Raw genomic sequence first — 16,685 nt, forward strand, 5'->3', positions numbered from 1 at the left:
AAAGATATTTGAAGGCATATCCACATATGTTCTATTCCATTCATGTTATAGTATCGATTCTTGGAAAAATTGGTAAATGCAGATTTTAATCATCTTCCTTCATAAATAAAGATTTACAAACAAAATAATTTTGATCAGGGGAGTAACTTCTTGAAATTTGAAGAGGACAGTGATATGAAATATGAATTGGGGAAGGTGAAATTGGAATTAGAAATGTCTATTTGAATATACCCGCTATTGATTCTAAATTCCCAAAGCTTTTGAAGCTGAGTAATTTTAAGTGGCAGCCATGGTTTGATTTAAATTTTTAACCTCTGGAATTCTATTCTGTATTATTAATATGACACCTCTATCATTTCTAAGACCAATCTATTTAAGTTTTATCAGCTGTTAATTTCAGCCAGTTCTCCTTGAGATATGAAAAGATCTCAGCAGGTAATTTAGCAGATTCTCTCCTCTGGCCATCATTATCCTGATTCAGTGTCATAGAATTCATTTAAATTGTGTTAGAACAAAAGCAAAGCTACATAAGCCAGCTACCAAATCAGGGAGCAGATGGGAACTGTCCGCCAGACATTTGAAGGATAACTCTGACACGACAGAACTTTAGAACTGGAGGATATCTTACAGATCATGTAAAAATTCAAGGCCCTCATTTTAACAGGGATGAGACTGTTGTAGCAGGTTAACTGATTTACTTCCCAAACATAATTTCCTAATCTGGTAATTCAAGTTTTACTTTCAGAAGACCCTTAGGAATTATATAGTACATTAGTAGTACCAAATCAATATCTGGGCTTCTGTCACAAATCCATTATTTTCACTATATTAAAGTAAATCCTTTCCGCCCTTCTGTCCTCCATCTTTTGAGTCTTTAAGTCTTCTCAAATTATTCCAATGACCACTTTTATTTCCGAGATAGTCAAGATTCCAATATTTCCTTCTGTTTGAAAGAAAATGGTTTGATTTCCTGAGGTACTGAACTAATACCGCACCAACTCAACAGACTATATTTCATATTGGTACTTCTTCCAAGTAACCCAACCCAAGGTGGGTTAACAGCTGTACATTATTTAAGTTCTGTTCCGATACTTTGAGAACTTACTTGTGGATTTGATGGGTGTTGTGAATAAAGAAGATGGACATCTCCTGTGTAAAATAAGTGGGTCCTCGAAGCGGTAAGGTCGGGGTAGGCTGCTCATCAGGGGCAATGCTGATTACGCATTTATGGGGCCCAAGACCATTATAAACATTGGGCCTTCTGCTGCACAAAACACATCCAGTCTCCCTGATTTCACAGGGTCAGGGGGTTCAGAGCCGGGCTTTATAATCTATTTAAGAATGCTCCACAGACCTTGCAAAGGTCCCTACAGCCGTTTCCCCAGCTACTGACGACGGCCTAACCCGCCTGCCGAACCAAGGCTGGACCCTGACCTCTCCTCTCCTAGTTCAGGGTTTTAAGACAGAACCATAAAACCACGGGGAGCTTGACTCCTTTCTCTATTCTGGCCGAACACCACCCACACATTCCAAACACGTGAAGCCGCCTCCTGCTTTTATGTACTAGCAAAGGGACTCCATAACCTTCCATCGTCCCTTGCTGCGCGCTTGCAACGGGCAGAAGCCCTCGTGGCGATGCCACCCCTCGCCGCAAACCCAGACGTCGCAGAGTGGAGCCCATTCCCTTCCCGACGGCGGAAACCCAGCCGACGAGCTCGGAGCGCTCGGCCACGACCCCCCGCTGGGCGGACCGGCCTTCGCGGGCCTGGGGGCCCCCAGCGCCCTGCCTGGGCGCGGTCCCGGGCTTCGAGGACGTCCGGAACTTGGCGGACCCGCAGCCCCGGCAGGACGCGGGTGGGCGCGCGCCGCTCTCGCGAGAACTCGCGCGGCGAGGGCCGCGGGGGGCTAGAGGGTTGGAGAGGGGGGAGGAGGGTAAGGAGGAGGAGGAGGAAAGAGGAGAAGAGGGAGAGGAGGAGGAGAAAGGGGGCGGCGCGGCGAGCAGCTCGGCAGCCGCGGCAGCTGCTCCCCGGCGAGCCGGCGTGCGGCCGTGTCCCCGCCTTCTCCGCCTCCCCCGCCGCCGTCGGCGATTCGGGCCGCGCGCTGCCCACTTCCGCCCGCTCCGCCCGCCCCGGGAACGAGCGAAGCCGAGCCAGTTGCGGCCGCCCGGCAGCCGGCGCGTCCCCGCTCCCTCCTCTCCTCCTCCGCTCTCCTCCCTCCCTCTTCTCCCCGGGCCGCCGCCCGGAGGCCGAGAGACCGCCGAGCGCCCCCGGCCCCCGCCGCCGCCGACATGAGCTTCTTGTTGTGAGTAGCCGGGCCCGGCGCGCGCGGGCTTTGTTCGGGAGACCGGGGCCGCGGGCCTCCGCTCGCCGGGGCCGTCGCTGCCGGGGCCGTCGCTGCCGGGGCCGGGCGTTCCCGTCCGGCAGGGCTGTGGGAGCGCGCCCGGTGCGCGGGCGCTGCCGGACGCCTGTCGCCTCCGCAGCCCGCCTGGAGCTCGCCTGGAGCCCTGCGGCCCCCGCGGAGGCTCTTGCTCCCCGGACCCCACGTCCCGGCACACCCCGGTGTGTGGATTGGTTGCCCTGCCTTTCTCCATCACCCCGATGTCTGTCTTCCCTCCTCTCTTGGGGTTGTGGGTTTAGCCGCCCCGCAGAGATGCCACCCAGTCCCCCTTAGGCCCCTTACGCGTCTCCTGCCCGGCGGCTCGGGCTCCGTTTCGCTTGCCCATCGCGTTTGTCTGGGGCCGAGAACAGAAGGTCGGGCGTTGTACTTTCCCCCGTCACCCCAGCACCCTTTTAACTTCTTAGATTCTAGGAGTGCAGAGTTGGGGTGACAGGTCCCGTGGCTGTAACACCCTTAATGAGGCTGCTTTCGGGTCGGGATCCCATGATGACAGCCCAGGGTCTTGCGGTCTGGAGCAGCTCCTTGCTTCCCCGAGGCGCCCTTCCTCCCAGTGGGCTCCCCCGAAAAGTACGGGCTTTATCTTTTTAGACCACCACCAACTAGAAGTCTGAGGAGTGTGCCCTGGGGTTGATTAGATCCGCTGGGGAGTGGTCTTGCAAATCGTTTGTAAATACCAACTTAACGCCAGATTTAGGGCTGGTCATTATTTCATTTACTTCTCCTTTATTGTAGACGAATTCGGGGGACGGGCAGAAAGCTGCGATGGCCGCTTGGGGGTATGGAGGCAGCAGACAGCCTCAGGTCGTCGGGAAACAGGCCATAGACTCTTGGAATTCCTCTTTTGAAAGCTTCATTGTGATTCACCTATGTTTAATCTGTGGTTAGAAAGCTCATAAAAACTCAGATTGAAACTTGCACCATATACTCCTTTACTGTTGTGGACAGAATAGCATTTTTCTTCACAGCAGTAACAGTAGCAGTTTCCTTCCGATTCTCTTCCTTCCCCACCTGTAATTTTTAGTCCCCACATTGGCACTTGGATCCCCAGAATTGAACTAACCCTAATTTCACATGTTCAGATGTAGAATATTAATCCTTTTTTGAGCAGTCCAGCAAAACTGAGTGATCACAGACGGCTAACAGGCAGGCCAGGTTGCTAATGTTTCTCATAGGCTCAGGAGGCCTGGCTTGTGTCCCCTGCCTACCACATGTGAGTGTGCGTCTGTGAAATCTCTTTCTCAGGCTCTAGAAGTTGATTGTCAGTTTGTCAGGTAGGTAGTGCTGGGTGAGAGGACCGAGTGACTTCTGCAAGACTTTGTTTCTTATTTTAGATTGAATCAAGATATCCAGGTATCGCTGCTTGAAGCTTCTCATCTTGACTATATTTTACGTTGCTGTTGTTTTATTTCTTCAAGAATTTAAAAGGTGCCTTCAAAATAGCCGTGTAGATGATGTCCGTGACTGTTGCTGATGGGCTTATGACTCTTGGAACTCGCAGCTAAATTGGTTGGAGCAGGGAAGAACCATATTTGGGTGAAACCTAGGGATGGAGAAGGTTTTGGTGGTATTTTCTGAATACAGATAGAACAGTATCCTTTTTTTACATGACTCAGTATTTAATAGTTACAGAAATGCAGTGGTTTAGTTCATTTCTCCTGAAGCATACTAGTTATGTAAGAAAAATCTTGCAGTAACGAATGTGTATATGTATAAGGACCTTTCAGGATTTGTACTATTTGGAGCACAATTTTTCAGTCAGGTCTCATGTAGCAGTTAATATAGTCCCGAAATATTTAGCCCTTGTGCTTGACAGGCCATAAAAATAAATCCAACTTGGTTTTGGTTTTTGTCCACCTGTAGTTTCAAATCTAAAGGGAAGACCTCATAGATAGAAATAATTATCAGACATGAAAGAATAAAGTTTTGGTTATTTCCTCTATATGGTATTTGGTATAGCTTCCTGAATATTATTTCTCTATGGGAAGGTGAGCAGAGAAATTAAGAGTTGCAAGTTAGGAAATAAATATAAATATTTACCTCTAGTTCTTCGAATCCTACTTGTAAGGCTACTGGGAGTGGATGGAGCTGAGGAAATAAGAGCCTTATGAGACAGGTTTATCAAGGTGCTGACTCAGAACTCCCGAGGGCTTTAAGACAGAAGGGAAGAACTATTGATTAAAAAAAATCATTTAGGGACGCCTGGGTTGCTTAGTGGATTAAGCATCTGCCTTCCACTCAGATCAGGATCTCAGGGTCCTGGGATCGAGTCCCGCATCAGGCTCTCTGCTCAGCAAGGAGCCTGCTTCCTCCTCTCTCTCTGCCTGCCTCTCTGCCTACTTATGATCTCTGTCTGTCAAATAAATAAATAAATAAATCTTTAAAAAAAACAAACAAACAACCCATCATTTAATGTACCAGGCACTGAGGTAGGCACTGGGTATCGAGCAAAACCAACAAAAATTCCTGTATTAGTTAAGCTTATGTTTTGATAAGTGATCATAAACAGTGAATACCAGTAAATTATATTGCACGGTAGGAGGATGTAAGTGCTAGGGAACAAAGTAGAGCAGGGTAAAGAGGGTTTTTTTTTTTTTTTTTTTTTGTTAGGGAGATGAGGTAGATTAGGTAATCTCCAGAGGCTGCCCAGATAATCAGCAGCAGTGATACCTTTTGTAGCTTTTGTCCAAACGCTCAGAATAAATTTGTACAGCATATGGAGATACCGCTGGGACGAAGCTTTGGTTGTGCTGCAGATTGGCCTTTGTGTATCTTCAAGTTAATAAGCTAAACTCCCAAATGTACACAAGGAAACTTCACAGGAACTAATTTGATTTTGTAGATTCAAATCTTTAAACATCCTCAGCACCTGCTGTGTGCTAAGCACGGTGTAAGGCGTGGGACCTCAGCGTAGTTCAGTTCGTAAATGGTCATCTCTAATAGATTGTGATGCGGTCATGGGGGGTCTGAAGAATGTGGAGCAATTTGTTTTATTTGGCTGGAGGAAGGCTTCGTGAAAGAATTGATGGACAGTTAATGGAATCTGTAACGGGTTCTCTGAGAGGGTATGGGGAACTGGAAGATTTGTCAGAGGAAGCATCATAGAGATACGAACTTGCTTGTGAATTGTCCATTTTTAGGTTTGTCCAAGAGCCTGTGGAATTGTGGAGCTAGATGGGATCCATCCATAACCTAGCTTGCTAGCCTTTTAGTAAAATGGCAAAATCACCGACATCAGGTTACTGGTATAATTACTGGCTTGGGTTGAATCGGAACACAGCCCTCTCAGGGTTTTTCCCGTCTTGGCACTTTATGCATATAACAACATCCAGGGAAAGAAACCTGGGATGAGTTCTCAGCATTCACTCAAAGTGTATTGAGTGTTCCCTATGTTTCTAGTATTTTGAAATTGCTAGTCTCTTCTAACCAATAGAATTTCACAGAAATATTTGACTTGGAAGAGACTGAGGTTTTATTTCCTGATGTAGGGCTTGGTTGGAACAGAGTTAAAACAAATACTTGTAGTTAACTTTAAAACGAAGTCTGGAGGAAAGATGGTTTAGGGATGTGAATGAATATAAACCAGGTCTGTTTCTGTATAGGAAGAAGCAGAGATAGTTTGGGAAAATAAGGAAATGTTTATTGAGGATTGTGCTAGGTAACTTCAATTTACCTTTTTTTTTTTAAGATTTTATTTATTTATTTGAGAGAGAGAGGGCATATGAGGCAGAAATGAGGGGCAGAGAGGGAAGCAGACCCCTGAATTCTGGGTGAGTAGGGTGTCAGATCTGGGGCTCGATCCCGCAACTCCAAGATCATGACCTGAGCCAAAGGCAGACACTTAACGGACTGAGCCACCCAGGCACCGCTAAATTCAGTTTATCTCTTCTAAAATATAGCAGTGTAGGGGACACCTAAGTGGCTCAATCCGTTAAGTGCCTTCTGCTCAGGTCGTGGTCCCAGAGTCCTGGGATCGAGTCCTGCATCGGGCTCCTTGCTTGGTGGAGCGCCTGCTTCTTCCTCTGCCTGCTGCTCCCCCAGCTGTGCTCACTCTCCTTCTCCTTCTCCCTCTCTAAGAGATAAATAAAATCTTAAAAAAAAAAAATAAAAACTAGCAATGTAGGAAAGGAGATGTAGCTGTGTTTGTCTGTCTCTGTCTCCCTCTCTTTCTGCCTGCTGTACACCCACCCCCCTAAATAATCCAGCATCATGAAGGCAAGTGAGTTGACTGATTTAAGGGCTTTAGCATCTTTGCCTATAAAGGAAGTTAATAATAGTATGACTACTAATAATACATCTTGGTAAGTATTTACCATGTGCCAGGCACTGTTTCAGATGATTAACTCAATTCAATAAGTAGCAGGAACCCTATTTTACAGATGAAGAAACTCACAAAGAGAGGTTAAGTAATTTGTTCAAAGTTATGTAGCCATTGATATAATATGGGTCTGAATCCTAGCAGTCTAGATCCAGGGATCCTGCCTCATACTGTTGTATCTATAATTGATAAAATTATATAAAAAGATAGTATTTAAATAGGCCTTGTTTTTAAGAGAAGTGTCCTTTTCCTGGGCACTAATATTTCATACTTCTGTACTGTTTGCTACGGGTCACCAAGAATATAATGGTGGAAGAAAAAAATATAAACTTTTAAATTTAAATAATACTTTTTGACTTCCATTTTTAATGTAAAAATAATACACATGTTGGAGAAATCATAATATAGTGCTAAGAAAAGTAAGAAAATAAAAGTCACTCATAATCATTACACCTTCCAAATGACTGTTATTTGTACTTTGTGATAACAGTTTCCTAATCTTTTCTGCCATGTTTCTACTATATATAGACCAGGTTTTTCATGTGGAGATTTTTTATGTTACTAAACATCATTTTGTAAATCATTTCGAACCGCTTTTGAGCAAGTGTTAAGAGTTTTGTTGTGTGACAACCTGATGTAATATGTTAGGCTTTTTTGGAGGGAAGAAGAAATAGAGTAAGTGTGGTCATCTTTTTGGAACTGCAGTTTGGGAATTGTAGATACAGGTCTGGCTTTAGTTTACTTTTCGTCTCTATAGGATTGCTTTTGCTTTACATTACTGAATGCAAAATAATTACTATGTGATTACTTTTACCAATATTGACTTTTTCCCCCTCTATATAGTGGAAAAGTTTTTGTACCTTTGAATTTTCTAATATAATATACGTACATGTAGTACTTCTTTTCAGCTGTATATTCGGTTAGGAGGTATTGGGGCAGAATAGCTGTGGGTTGCTTGAAAAATATGGTACCTGTTCAGAATGTTGAATTAAGTCCTAGAGAGAATTTTTTTTTTTTTAACTCTCCTTTTCTTTTCGTATTTGTTTTTAAAAATTCAGATATAATTAATGTATAACATTGTGTTAGTTTCAAGTGTACAACTTGCATTTTTGTCTTGTATCAGTTACCTAACTTAAGACCATCTTTAGTTTAGTTAAGGTGTAGCTGTGTGAAGCCTGTTCATTTTTAAAATTTTTAAAAATTTTTAAGTCATTTAAAAAATTTTTTTTTGAAGATTTTATTTATTTATTTGGCAGAGATCACAAGTAGGCAGAGGGGCAGGCAGAGAGAGAGAGAGAGAGGAGGAAGCAGCCTCCCTGCTGAGCAGAGAGCCCAATGCGGGGCTCCATCACAGGTCCCCAGGATCATGACCCGAGCCAAAGGCAGAGGCTTTAACCCACTGAGCCACCCAGGCACCCCCATTTTTAAATTTTATTTTGAAGGATTTTCAAATTTTTAGAGAAGTTGCAAAGAATGGTTAAAAGAATTCCTACATAATTTTTGTCCAGAAAGCCCGTTTAGTGTCCTCTGTTGCTCCCATAATGTCACCCTCAGCAGGAGGATCCGGTCATGAATCACACCCGGTTTTGTTCTGTGTGTGGTCTTATTCAATTGAAATGTTTCCTTAGTTTTTCCTTGTCTTTCAGGACCTTGATATTTTTGAGAATTATAGTCCCGTCATTTTGTGGACTATCCCTCAGTTTGAGTTTGTCATGTTTTCTTGTGGTTACAACTGGTTATGCATTTGGGGCAAAAATACCATAGAGGTGTCATGTGTTTATCTTACAGCTTCTTACCAGGTGCATGTAATGTGTGTTTGTCCATATTGGAAGTGACCCTTTGATTAAACTGTCTACAAAGATTCTCTAGTGTGAAGTTATTAGATCTTTTTTTTTTCCTCCTACTAATTAATATTTTTGGGGAGGTGTTTAGAGACTGTGTGACTGTCTCATTCCTCATTTTGTTTTCACACACTAGTTGTACTGTTCATTGATGTATTTTGTCTGAATTATTATTATGATGGTTGTCTCTGTTATAATTCTGTCATTGCTTTTATCTGTATTATTTGAAATTTTTACTGAGAACTAACTCTTCGTATTTATTTATTTATCAGTGTGGACACTTAGATTCCTATTTTATTTAATGAGTTATAATTTATAACTATATTTGTTTTGGTGCTTATAATGTCTCAGTTTTGGCTAGTGAGAGTCCCATTCAAGCTGACTTCTGTGTCTCTTTGCTTGGCGCTGCCTTTTTTTTTCTGAGTACTTTGTAACTTTCTGGCACAACCAGATCTTCCAGATTTATCCTACACTTTCTCTGCCCTATCCCTGGAAATGGTCATTTCTCTAAGGATTTTGGTTCTTTTTACTGAGAAATAGTATTTAGGAAACAGGTGGTAAGTATCTAGGTGATAAGTATGCGCATTACCAAGATATGTTTCTGTTCCCAGACCCTCTCAGTGGACAGTGCTAGAAAACAACATAATCCATACAGATTTACACACATAAATATATATAGATATATAGATACAGATTTCGATATCTGCATATATTGAATGAGTTCACACTAATACCCGTAGTTCTTTATTTTATTTTTATTTTTTCAGTGTTCCCGAAATTCATTGTTTATGTACCACACCCAGTGCTCCATGCAGTACGTGCCCTCCGTAATACCCACCACCAGGCTCACCCATCCCCCTCCCCCCTCCCCTCCACAACCCTCAGTTTGTTTCTCAGAGTCTGCAGTCTCTCATGGTTCATCTCCCCCTCCAATTTCCCCCAACTCACTTTTGCTTTCCTTCTCCTAATGTCCTCCATGTTCTCTCTTATGCTCCATGAGTGAGTGAAACCATATGATAATTGACTCTCTGCTTGACTTACTTCACTCAGCATGATCTCTTCCAGTCCTGTCCATGTTGATGCAAAAGTTGGGTAGTCATCCTTTCTAAAGCCTGAGTAATATTCTATCGTATATATGGACCATATCTTCTTTATCCTTTCGTCTGTTTAAGGGCACCTTGGCTCTTTCCACAGTTTGGGGATTGTAGCCATTGCTGCTATGAACATTCGGGTACATATTCATACCCGCAGTTCTGAGCCAAGTAGCACAGGGTTCATCCTGGCCTTCTCCCTCTACATATTTTTCACTTTGTTAGTCTACCAGGCTCTCGCAATCCTCAGCATAATGTATTTGCTCAAACCACTGTATATAGCCATTCTCCAAACCCTCCTGGCCACCCTTCTTGAATGGGCCTCCGAATGTCATCCAAGTCTCCTGAGCATGTGCTGGCCTCTGCTTTAGCTGTATTATGGTTGAAGGCAGTCTGAGACTCCACTGTGTATGGTTTAAGTGTGTCGGTAATCTGATTTTTTCCCCATGAATCCTGTGTTTTAGGATCAATACCTCAGGTATGATGGGAGGATTAGAGATACTGAATGGAAAAGGCCTGGCTCAGTAAATTCTAGTGAAGTACAGCAGCGATAACTAGTTCATTATCGATAATTCAGCAGTGTCATGATTGCTAGTAGCTGTTATTATTTTTTACTGACATATTCATCGTTTCTGATTACTTAAATCATGGCCAGTTTCTGTGGGTCTATGGTCATATGTATCAGTGCTGCTTTGATTTTCTGCAGTTAGAACTTAAAAAGCAGATGTTTGAAGGTAAGCAAATATTTGGGGAATAGTCCCCTCCTAGCCAAGTGGCCTTATTATTTATAAAGGGAAGGTTGAATTTTCTTTCATTGCTACTGTTATTTTATCTTTCAGCCCAAGTCCTTTTGTTCTCAAATTGAAATTTGATAGGAATAGTTCGGTAGTTGTAGTATTGAGTGAGTATTAGAGGAATATTTTTTCCGTTTCTTTGTAGAAGTAGATAATTGTATGACAAAAACTTCCTTGGGATATGCCTGGGTTGCTCAGTTGGTTAAGTATCTGCCTTTGCTCAGGTCATGATCCCAGGATTCTGGGATTGAGTCCTGCATCAGGCTCCTTGCTCAGGAGGAAGTCTCTTTCTCCCTCTGCCTGCCATTCGCCCCTGCTTGTGCTCTCTCTCTCTCTCAAATAAATACAATCTTAAACAAACAAAAAAACCCCCAATACATTCTTAATATTCCTTGTAAATACAGGATGATTAGGTAGAAGCAGTAGGGGTGAATGCCTTTTATGGCAACTTTTCTGGTGTGTTGGTGCCTAGATCGTGTTCAGGCAGAGGAGCAGCAGCTGGCCTTTCTGCTCTTTCTGAAGAATCTGTTTGTTGGGTAGTGCCCTATAGCATTACATTTAACTACTGAAATAACTCTTTGTTTAAAAACTCGCCACGGTTATAGTTTTTACTCACATATGACTGGTTCCATTCTGTAGCTCCTCCCCACTTCCTGCCAGATATTTAGCGGGCCCTCTTATTTTCAGCTCTTCAGAATTTCACTTTTGAATCCATGAACAACAAACTGATTTGACAGAACCAAATTCTCTCCAGTGGAGCACAGTGTTGTTTTGAGGACCGATGCCAGTGCTGCTTGTCTCTAGTTTATTGTTAAGGACTCCCAAAGGGGTCTTACTGGTCAGCCTTGTCCGTTGTTTTGTTTTATTATTTATTCATTTATTTACTTATTTTTTAAAGTAAATTCTGCCTCCAACATGTGACTCCAACTCTACCCCCTGAGCCAGCCAGGTACTCTAACCTTGCAGTTTTTAATTTGGGAAATGAAAAGTTATTAAGAACCAAAATTAAATTTTTTTTTCCCCCAAACTATAGTTATAGCCAAACTATTCCAAAAGTGCAGTTCTAAGTTGCTAGACATTTGGGAACCAAAATGTGCCTCAATTGAGATGTACTGGTTAGTTTTTTTTTTTTTTTTTTTTTAATTTGACAGATAGAGATCACGAGCAGGCAGAGAGGCAGGCAGAGAGAGAGGAGGAAGCAGGCTCCCTGCTGAGCAGAGAGCCCGATGCGGGGCTCGAACCCAGGACCCTGGTATCATGACCTGAGCCAAAGGCAGAGGCTTTAACCCACTGAGCCACCCAGGCACCCCAGTTTAAACTTTTGTTAAGTGGGAGTGTAATTTGGGTGTTGGGACTGTATTGTCTAGTGATAACTATAGGTTCTAGAGATAACTTTATTATTATTATTATTATTTTAAGATTTCATTTATCAGAGAGAGTGCAAGCTGGGGGAGTGGCAGGCAGAGGCAGAGGGAGAAGCAGGCTCCCCACTAAGTAAGGAACCTGAAGTGGGACTGGATCCCAGGACCCTGGGATCATGACCTGAGCTGAAGGCAGACCCTTAACCAATTGAGCCACCCAGGTGCCCATTATTACAATTTTTTAATGCCATTCAACATTTAGAAAAAAGTACCACTAACACCATTTGGCTCTCTGGTGACACAGCGCTACCCCTAGGACTGAGGAGATCAGTATCTCTCCATAGTTACAGCTCTTGATAAGTCTACTCTAGATCCTTAAGGGGTGGAGCTTTGGCATCACTTAGAAGTATGTTAGAAATGCAAGATTTCAGGCCCGAAACCTTGAATTAGAATGAATTTTAAGATTCCTACGTGAAAAGCACATTCAGGTTTGAGAAGCTTTAGATAATAGCAAGTGGACGATGCCCGTGTATTGAGTTAGATGATTCAAAACAAGGTAAAGTAGAAAAATCCTTGAGATTCTAAATAACACTACCTCTGTTCTTGAGACATTCTGTGAGGCCCTGCCAGATTCAGTGCTTGACCAGACTTTAGTCAGGCTCTTGGAACCTGCTCTGAGGCTCACCTGCGCACTTCCATGTTAAGTTTGCTTTTAGCAGGAACCCGGCTTGTTCAGTTTAACCAGAAGCTCCCTGCCGCAGTTTCAGTATCTGATTTAGCTTCGTTTTGTCCGCCGTCCCTCAGGTGATGTTCGATCACCTGGCCTGTCTTCAGCAAGAATCCTGTTAGGTCACTTTAGCCAGAACCCTTCTAAGCCTGATGTTTTCTCCTGGTAGTTTGCTGTCCGCTCACCCCCGCACCCTGCTCCCACTTGCTGGAAGTCCCACTCACACACTCTATGCTCACATTTGAACCCCGTTTCTGCCTGTGCCTTGCCCCCCAATGTACAGTCCCGTTGCACTGGTTCCTGTATTTAGCACATTGTTCTTGAATCAAGTCTGCCGCACCGTCTTTGACAGTTGTCGGTTTTCTTTCTCTAACTTATCTCAAGGAGGTTAGGTCCCTTGGTTGTCTTGGTACATCTGTGATTGTTTTAATTATTATTTAAGGCTTTTCTCCCCTTCTGGACAGTGAATTTCATAGGGTTTATTGACTGTTTCACTTTCCAGGGTGTTTGGACCATTTTCTTTTTGCAGTTCACTCGGGTCTTTCAGGTGGAGACTGGAGTATGCTGGAAGTGCTTGCCGGCAGTCCCAGGGCAGCCTGTGTGATGTGGTGTTTGCTCACCATTCCCGTCTCTTCGGAGCCTGCCTTCCATGTCCTCCCCCGCACAGAGCCCAGCTGCTTTATGGGCATTTCTTTCTTTTATTTTTTATTTTGGCGGGGGAGGGGCAGAGGGAGAGGGAGAGAGAGAATCTTAAGCAGGGTTCACGCTTTTTGTGGAGTCCAGGGCTTCACAACCCTGAGATCAGAATGCAGCCAAAATGGAGAGTCACATGCCTAATCCACTGAGCCACCCAGGTGGCCCGATTTGCATTTCTCTTAACATGGCATTTCTCCCTGGTCTGCCTGCATTTTAAATGCTCTTCCTGTTCTGCTGGCTGGACTGCCCTTCTCCTTCCCACCCACACTGCTTTAGTTCAAGAGCCAACTCCTTTTCTCTGCCCTGTGCCCCCTTTCAACTTGTTGACTACCATTTCAGATTCCTTCATGTTCCTTATTATAGCCCTCATCAACAAGATACTGTACTTGTCAGTTTTCAGGCCTTTCTTCATCAGAATGTGTGACCTTGCAGTTTCAGAAACTGTTTTTAACTCTACCATCTAGGGCGCATAGGTGGCTCAGTGGGATAAAGCCTCTTCCTTCAGCTCAGGTCATGATCCCAGGGTCCTGGGATCGAGCCCCACATTGGGCTTTCCGCTCAGCAGGGAGCCTGCTTCCCCCCTCTCTCTGCCTACTTGTGATCTCTGTCTGTCAAATAAAGAAATAAAATCTTTAAAAAAAAAAAAAAAAAACCTCTACCACCTAGCACAGTGCCTGGTATATGTTAGATATTCAGTAACAAAAGTTTTGTTTAAATCAGTGACATTTTCAAGTATTTTCATGGCTGTAGGTGGAAGTGTGAGTGATTCCTTTTATTCTGCTCTAATTTTGAATTTCAAGAGACTTCTTGGGAAATATACATAGGTGGATTCTCTGCACAGGAAGGTTTAGAACATCTGTTTATTGGATCTTTATCTCACAATTAAAAAAATATTTTAAGATACTAGTTTTTATTGCCCAGCAATTACAAGTATTCAGGCATGTATTTTTCTGCATAACTTATTGTGAGGTGGGGCGCCTGGGTGGCTCAGTGGGTTAAAGCCTCTGCCTTCGGCTCAGGTCGTGATCCCAGAGTCGTGGGATCGAGCCCCACATCGGGCTCTCTGCTCCGCAGAGAGCCTGCTTCCTCCTCTCTCTCTGCCTGCCTCTCTGCCTACTTGTGATCTCTGTCTGTCAAATACATAAATAAAACAAAATCTTTAAAAAAAAAAACTTACTGTGAGGTGATCAGTGTTAAATAAAATATTAATTTTCATCATCTGTTTCAATTCATGTCTTCTTGACCAGTTCTTTATTTTTCCTTCTTTTTTTAAATTTTTATTTTTTTTAAAAGATTTTATTTATTTATTTGACAGAGAGAGAGATATCACAAGTAGGCAGAGAGGCAGTTAGAGGAAGAAGCAGGCTTCCTGCTGAGCAGAGAGCCGGATGTGGGGCTTGATCCCAGGACCCTGGGATCATGACCTGAGCTGAAGGCAGAGGCTTTAACCTTTTGAGCCACCCAGGTACCCTCATTTTTCCTTCTAATTGCATGCCTTTGAGGCAATGAACAGTTTTAACCACAGTAATGATGGACTTGAATATTCATCTGCATCTACCTCTATGCTCATTATATGCAGTTGTGCTCCTAGTGGTTTTATTATAGCCCTCCTTTGGGGGTTTCTGGAAAACATCAGGACAACCTTCAGTCATCTTCATCTCAGAGCTTTGTTGCACCTCAGAGAGCCCAGCGACCGGCAGCAGATGCAGCCACCCGGGCTGCTTGCCGATGGGGACTCGTGCACCCTCCCCCTTCGGTGTCTGCTGGGAAGAGAAAACCATCTCACAGTTTTGTAGACACCTTCTTGTCTTACCCTTTTCTCAGGATCTGTATATGCCAGGCATGTTTCTTCCCTGCACTGTAAAGTGCGTTCCAGGAGCAGTGAGTGAGAGTGCCCATTTCCTCGCGTCCCTACCACCATTTCACTTACGAAGAATAATCAAGAAGACTTCTTGGTTTTTTGGGCTTTTCATATTAATACCGAGTAAACAAGTTTTTTTTTTTTTAATTGAAAAAAATTTTTTTTAAAGTAGACTCAGTGCCCAGCATGGAGCTTAGCGTGGGGCTTGAACTCAGGACCCTGAGAGTAAGACCTGGGCTGAGATCAAGGGTCGGATGCTTAACGTCTGAGCCACTCAGGTGCCCCCGAAGTAAACAAGTTAGTGGTAAAGATTCTTCCAAAGAATTTCTGTCCCCATTCTTTCCCTCCTTCTTTTCCCCTCCCTTCCCCCACCCCTTCCTTCCTTTCTTTCTTTCAAGATTTTATTTACTCACTTGACAGAGACACTGGCAAGAGAGGGAACACAAGCAGGGGGAGTGGGAGGAGTACTAGGCTTCCCACTGAGCAGGAGCCTGATGCAGGGCTGAATCATGAGCCAAAGGCAGATGTGTCACACTTGAACCACCAGGAGTTCCCCTCTTTATTTCTAACAGAGTAGTTAGGTGCTTGCTTCTATTGCCATCAGTCTTTTTACTCTTTTATTTTAAAAGGGTAAAATAATACTTTTTTATGTAATAATTTAGAATGGAGCTCTTTGTTAATAATTGAAATTTAAAACAATAGTCATATAAAAAAGAATATAATTAAAAAATTTTTTGTTGTGTGCTTAATGGTCACAGTATAATTTAAAATATTAATAACTTATTAGGAAAATACTAATTTCTCCAAGAGGTGCAGAGATAATAGTCTGTAAGGGGGGGTTTTATAAAATGAAATATTTTTTAATTGAATTTCTTGTTGCTGATATTTTAACACAGATAATAAACAGATAATTTACTGCAAATAATGAATATGTTTGGGAAGCAGATGGCATACTTGGAGCTGTAAAAATGCCTTGTAGATTCTGAAGCTTATCACCTATTACTTTTAACATATTTATTGCTTTTCTCCTGGAGTCTGAGAGAGAGCTCTGCCAGGGTTTTGCTCTCTGTATTATTTCAAGGTAGAGTTTTTTTCCTAAAATATGAGTAAATAGTAGTGTTTCAGTTGCTGTTGAATCTGAAGTGTATGCTTTTATGATGTGCTTATAGTTTTGAGCATTTATAGGTTGTTTTCAGCATGAGTAAGTTACAACTCAGAACACTTTATTATTTTATTGGCAAATACTTTGCATATTTGTCTATATGAGAAATCCTGGTAACCTTAATACATTTGTTCCTTTTTCTTTTCCTTTTTTTTTTTTTTTTTTTAAAGATTTTATTACTTGACACAGAGAGAGAGATCACAAGTAGGCAGAGAGGCAGGCAGGCAGAGGGAGAAGGAGAAGCAAGGCTCCCCAAGGAGCAGAGAGCCCGATGTATTTGTTCCTTTTTCTAATGGCAGTTCTGATACTTACATTTCACTTAGTTCAAAGAAGAAACTGCGGGTGATGAGAGATTTTTGCAGTTTTATGCATTTTTTTTCTTTCTCCCCTCTTCGGTGGTTTTCACTGATTTGTGTTATCCTTTCACAGTTTTGTTTTTT

General features: G+C 43.0%; 1 protein-coding gene across 1 annotated transcript in view; it reads left to right on the top strand.

The window, feature by feature from the left end:
- The first annotated feature begins 1,936 nt into the window (after window positions 1–1,936).
- The window catches only part of MOB1B (MOB kinase activator 1B), a 54,162-nt gene continuing 39,413 nt past the window's right edge, over window positions 1,937–16,685 (top strand). The window contains exon 1 of the mRNA XM_045079851.1: window positions 1,937–2,301. Coding sequence (XP_044935786.1) covers window positions 2,288–2,301 — 14 coding nt within the window. The 5' untranslated portion in view covers window positions 1,937–2,287. The remainder of the gene's footprint in view (window positions 2,302–16,685) is intronic.

The sequence above is a fragment of the Mustela putorius genome, unplaced genomic scaffold (assembly GCF_011764305.1).
Source record: "Mustela putorius furo isolate JIRA1106 unplaced genomic scaffold, ASM1176430v1.1 tig00000430_pilon_pilon_pilon, whole genome shotgun sequence".
NCBI lineage: Eukaryota > Metazoa > Chordata > Mammalia > Carnivora > Mustelidae > Mustela > Mustela putorius.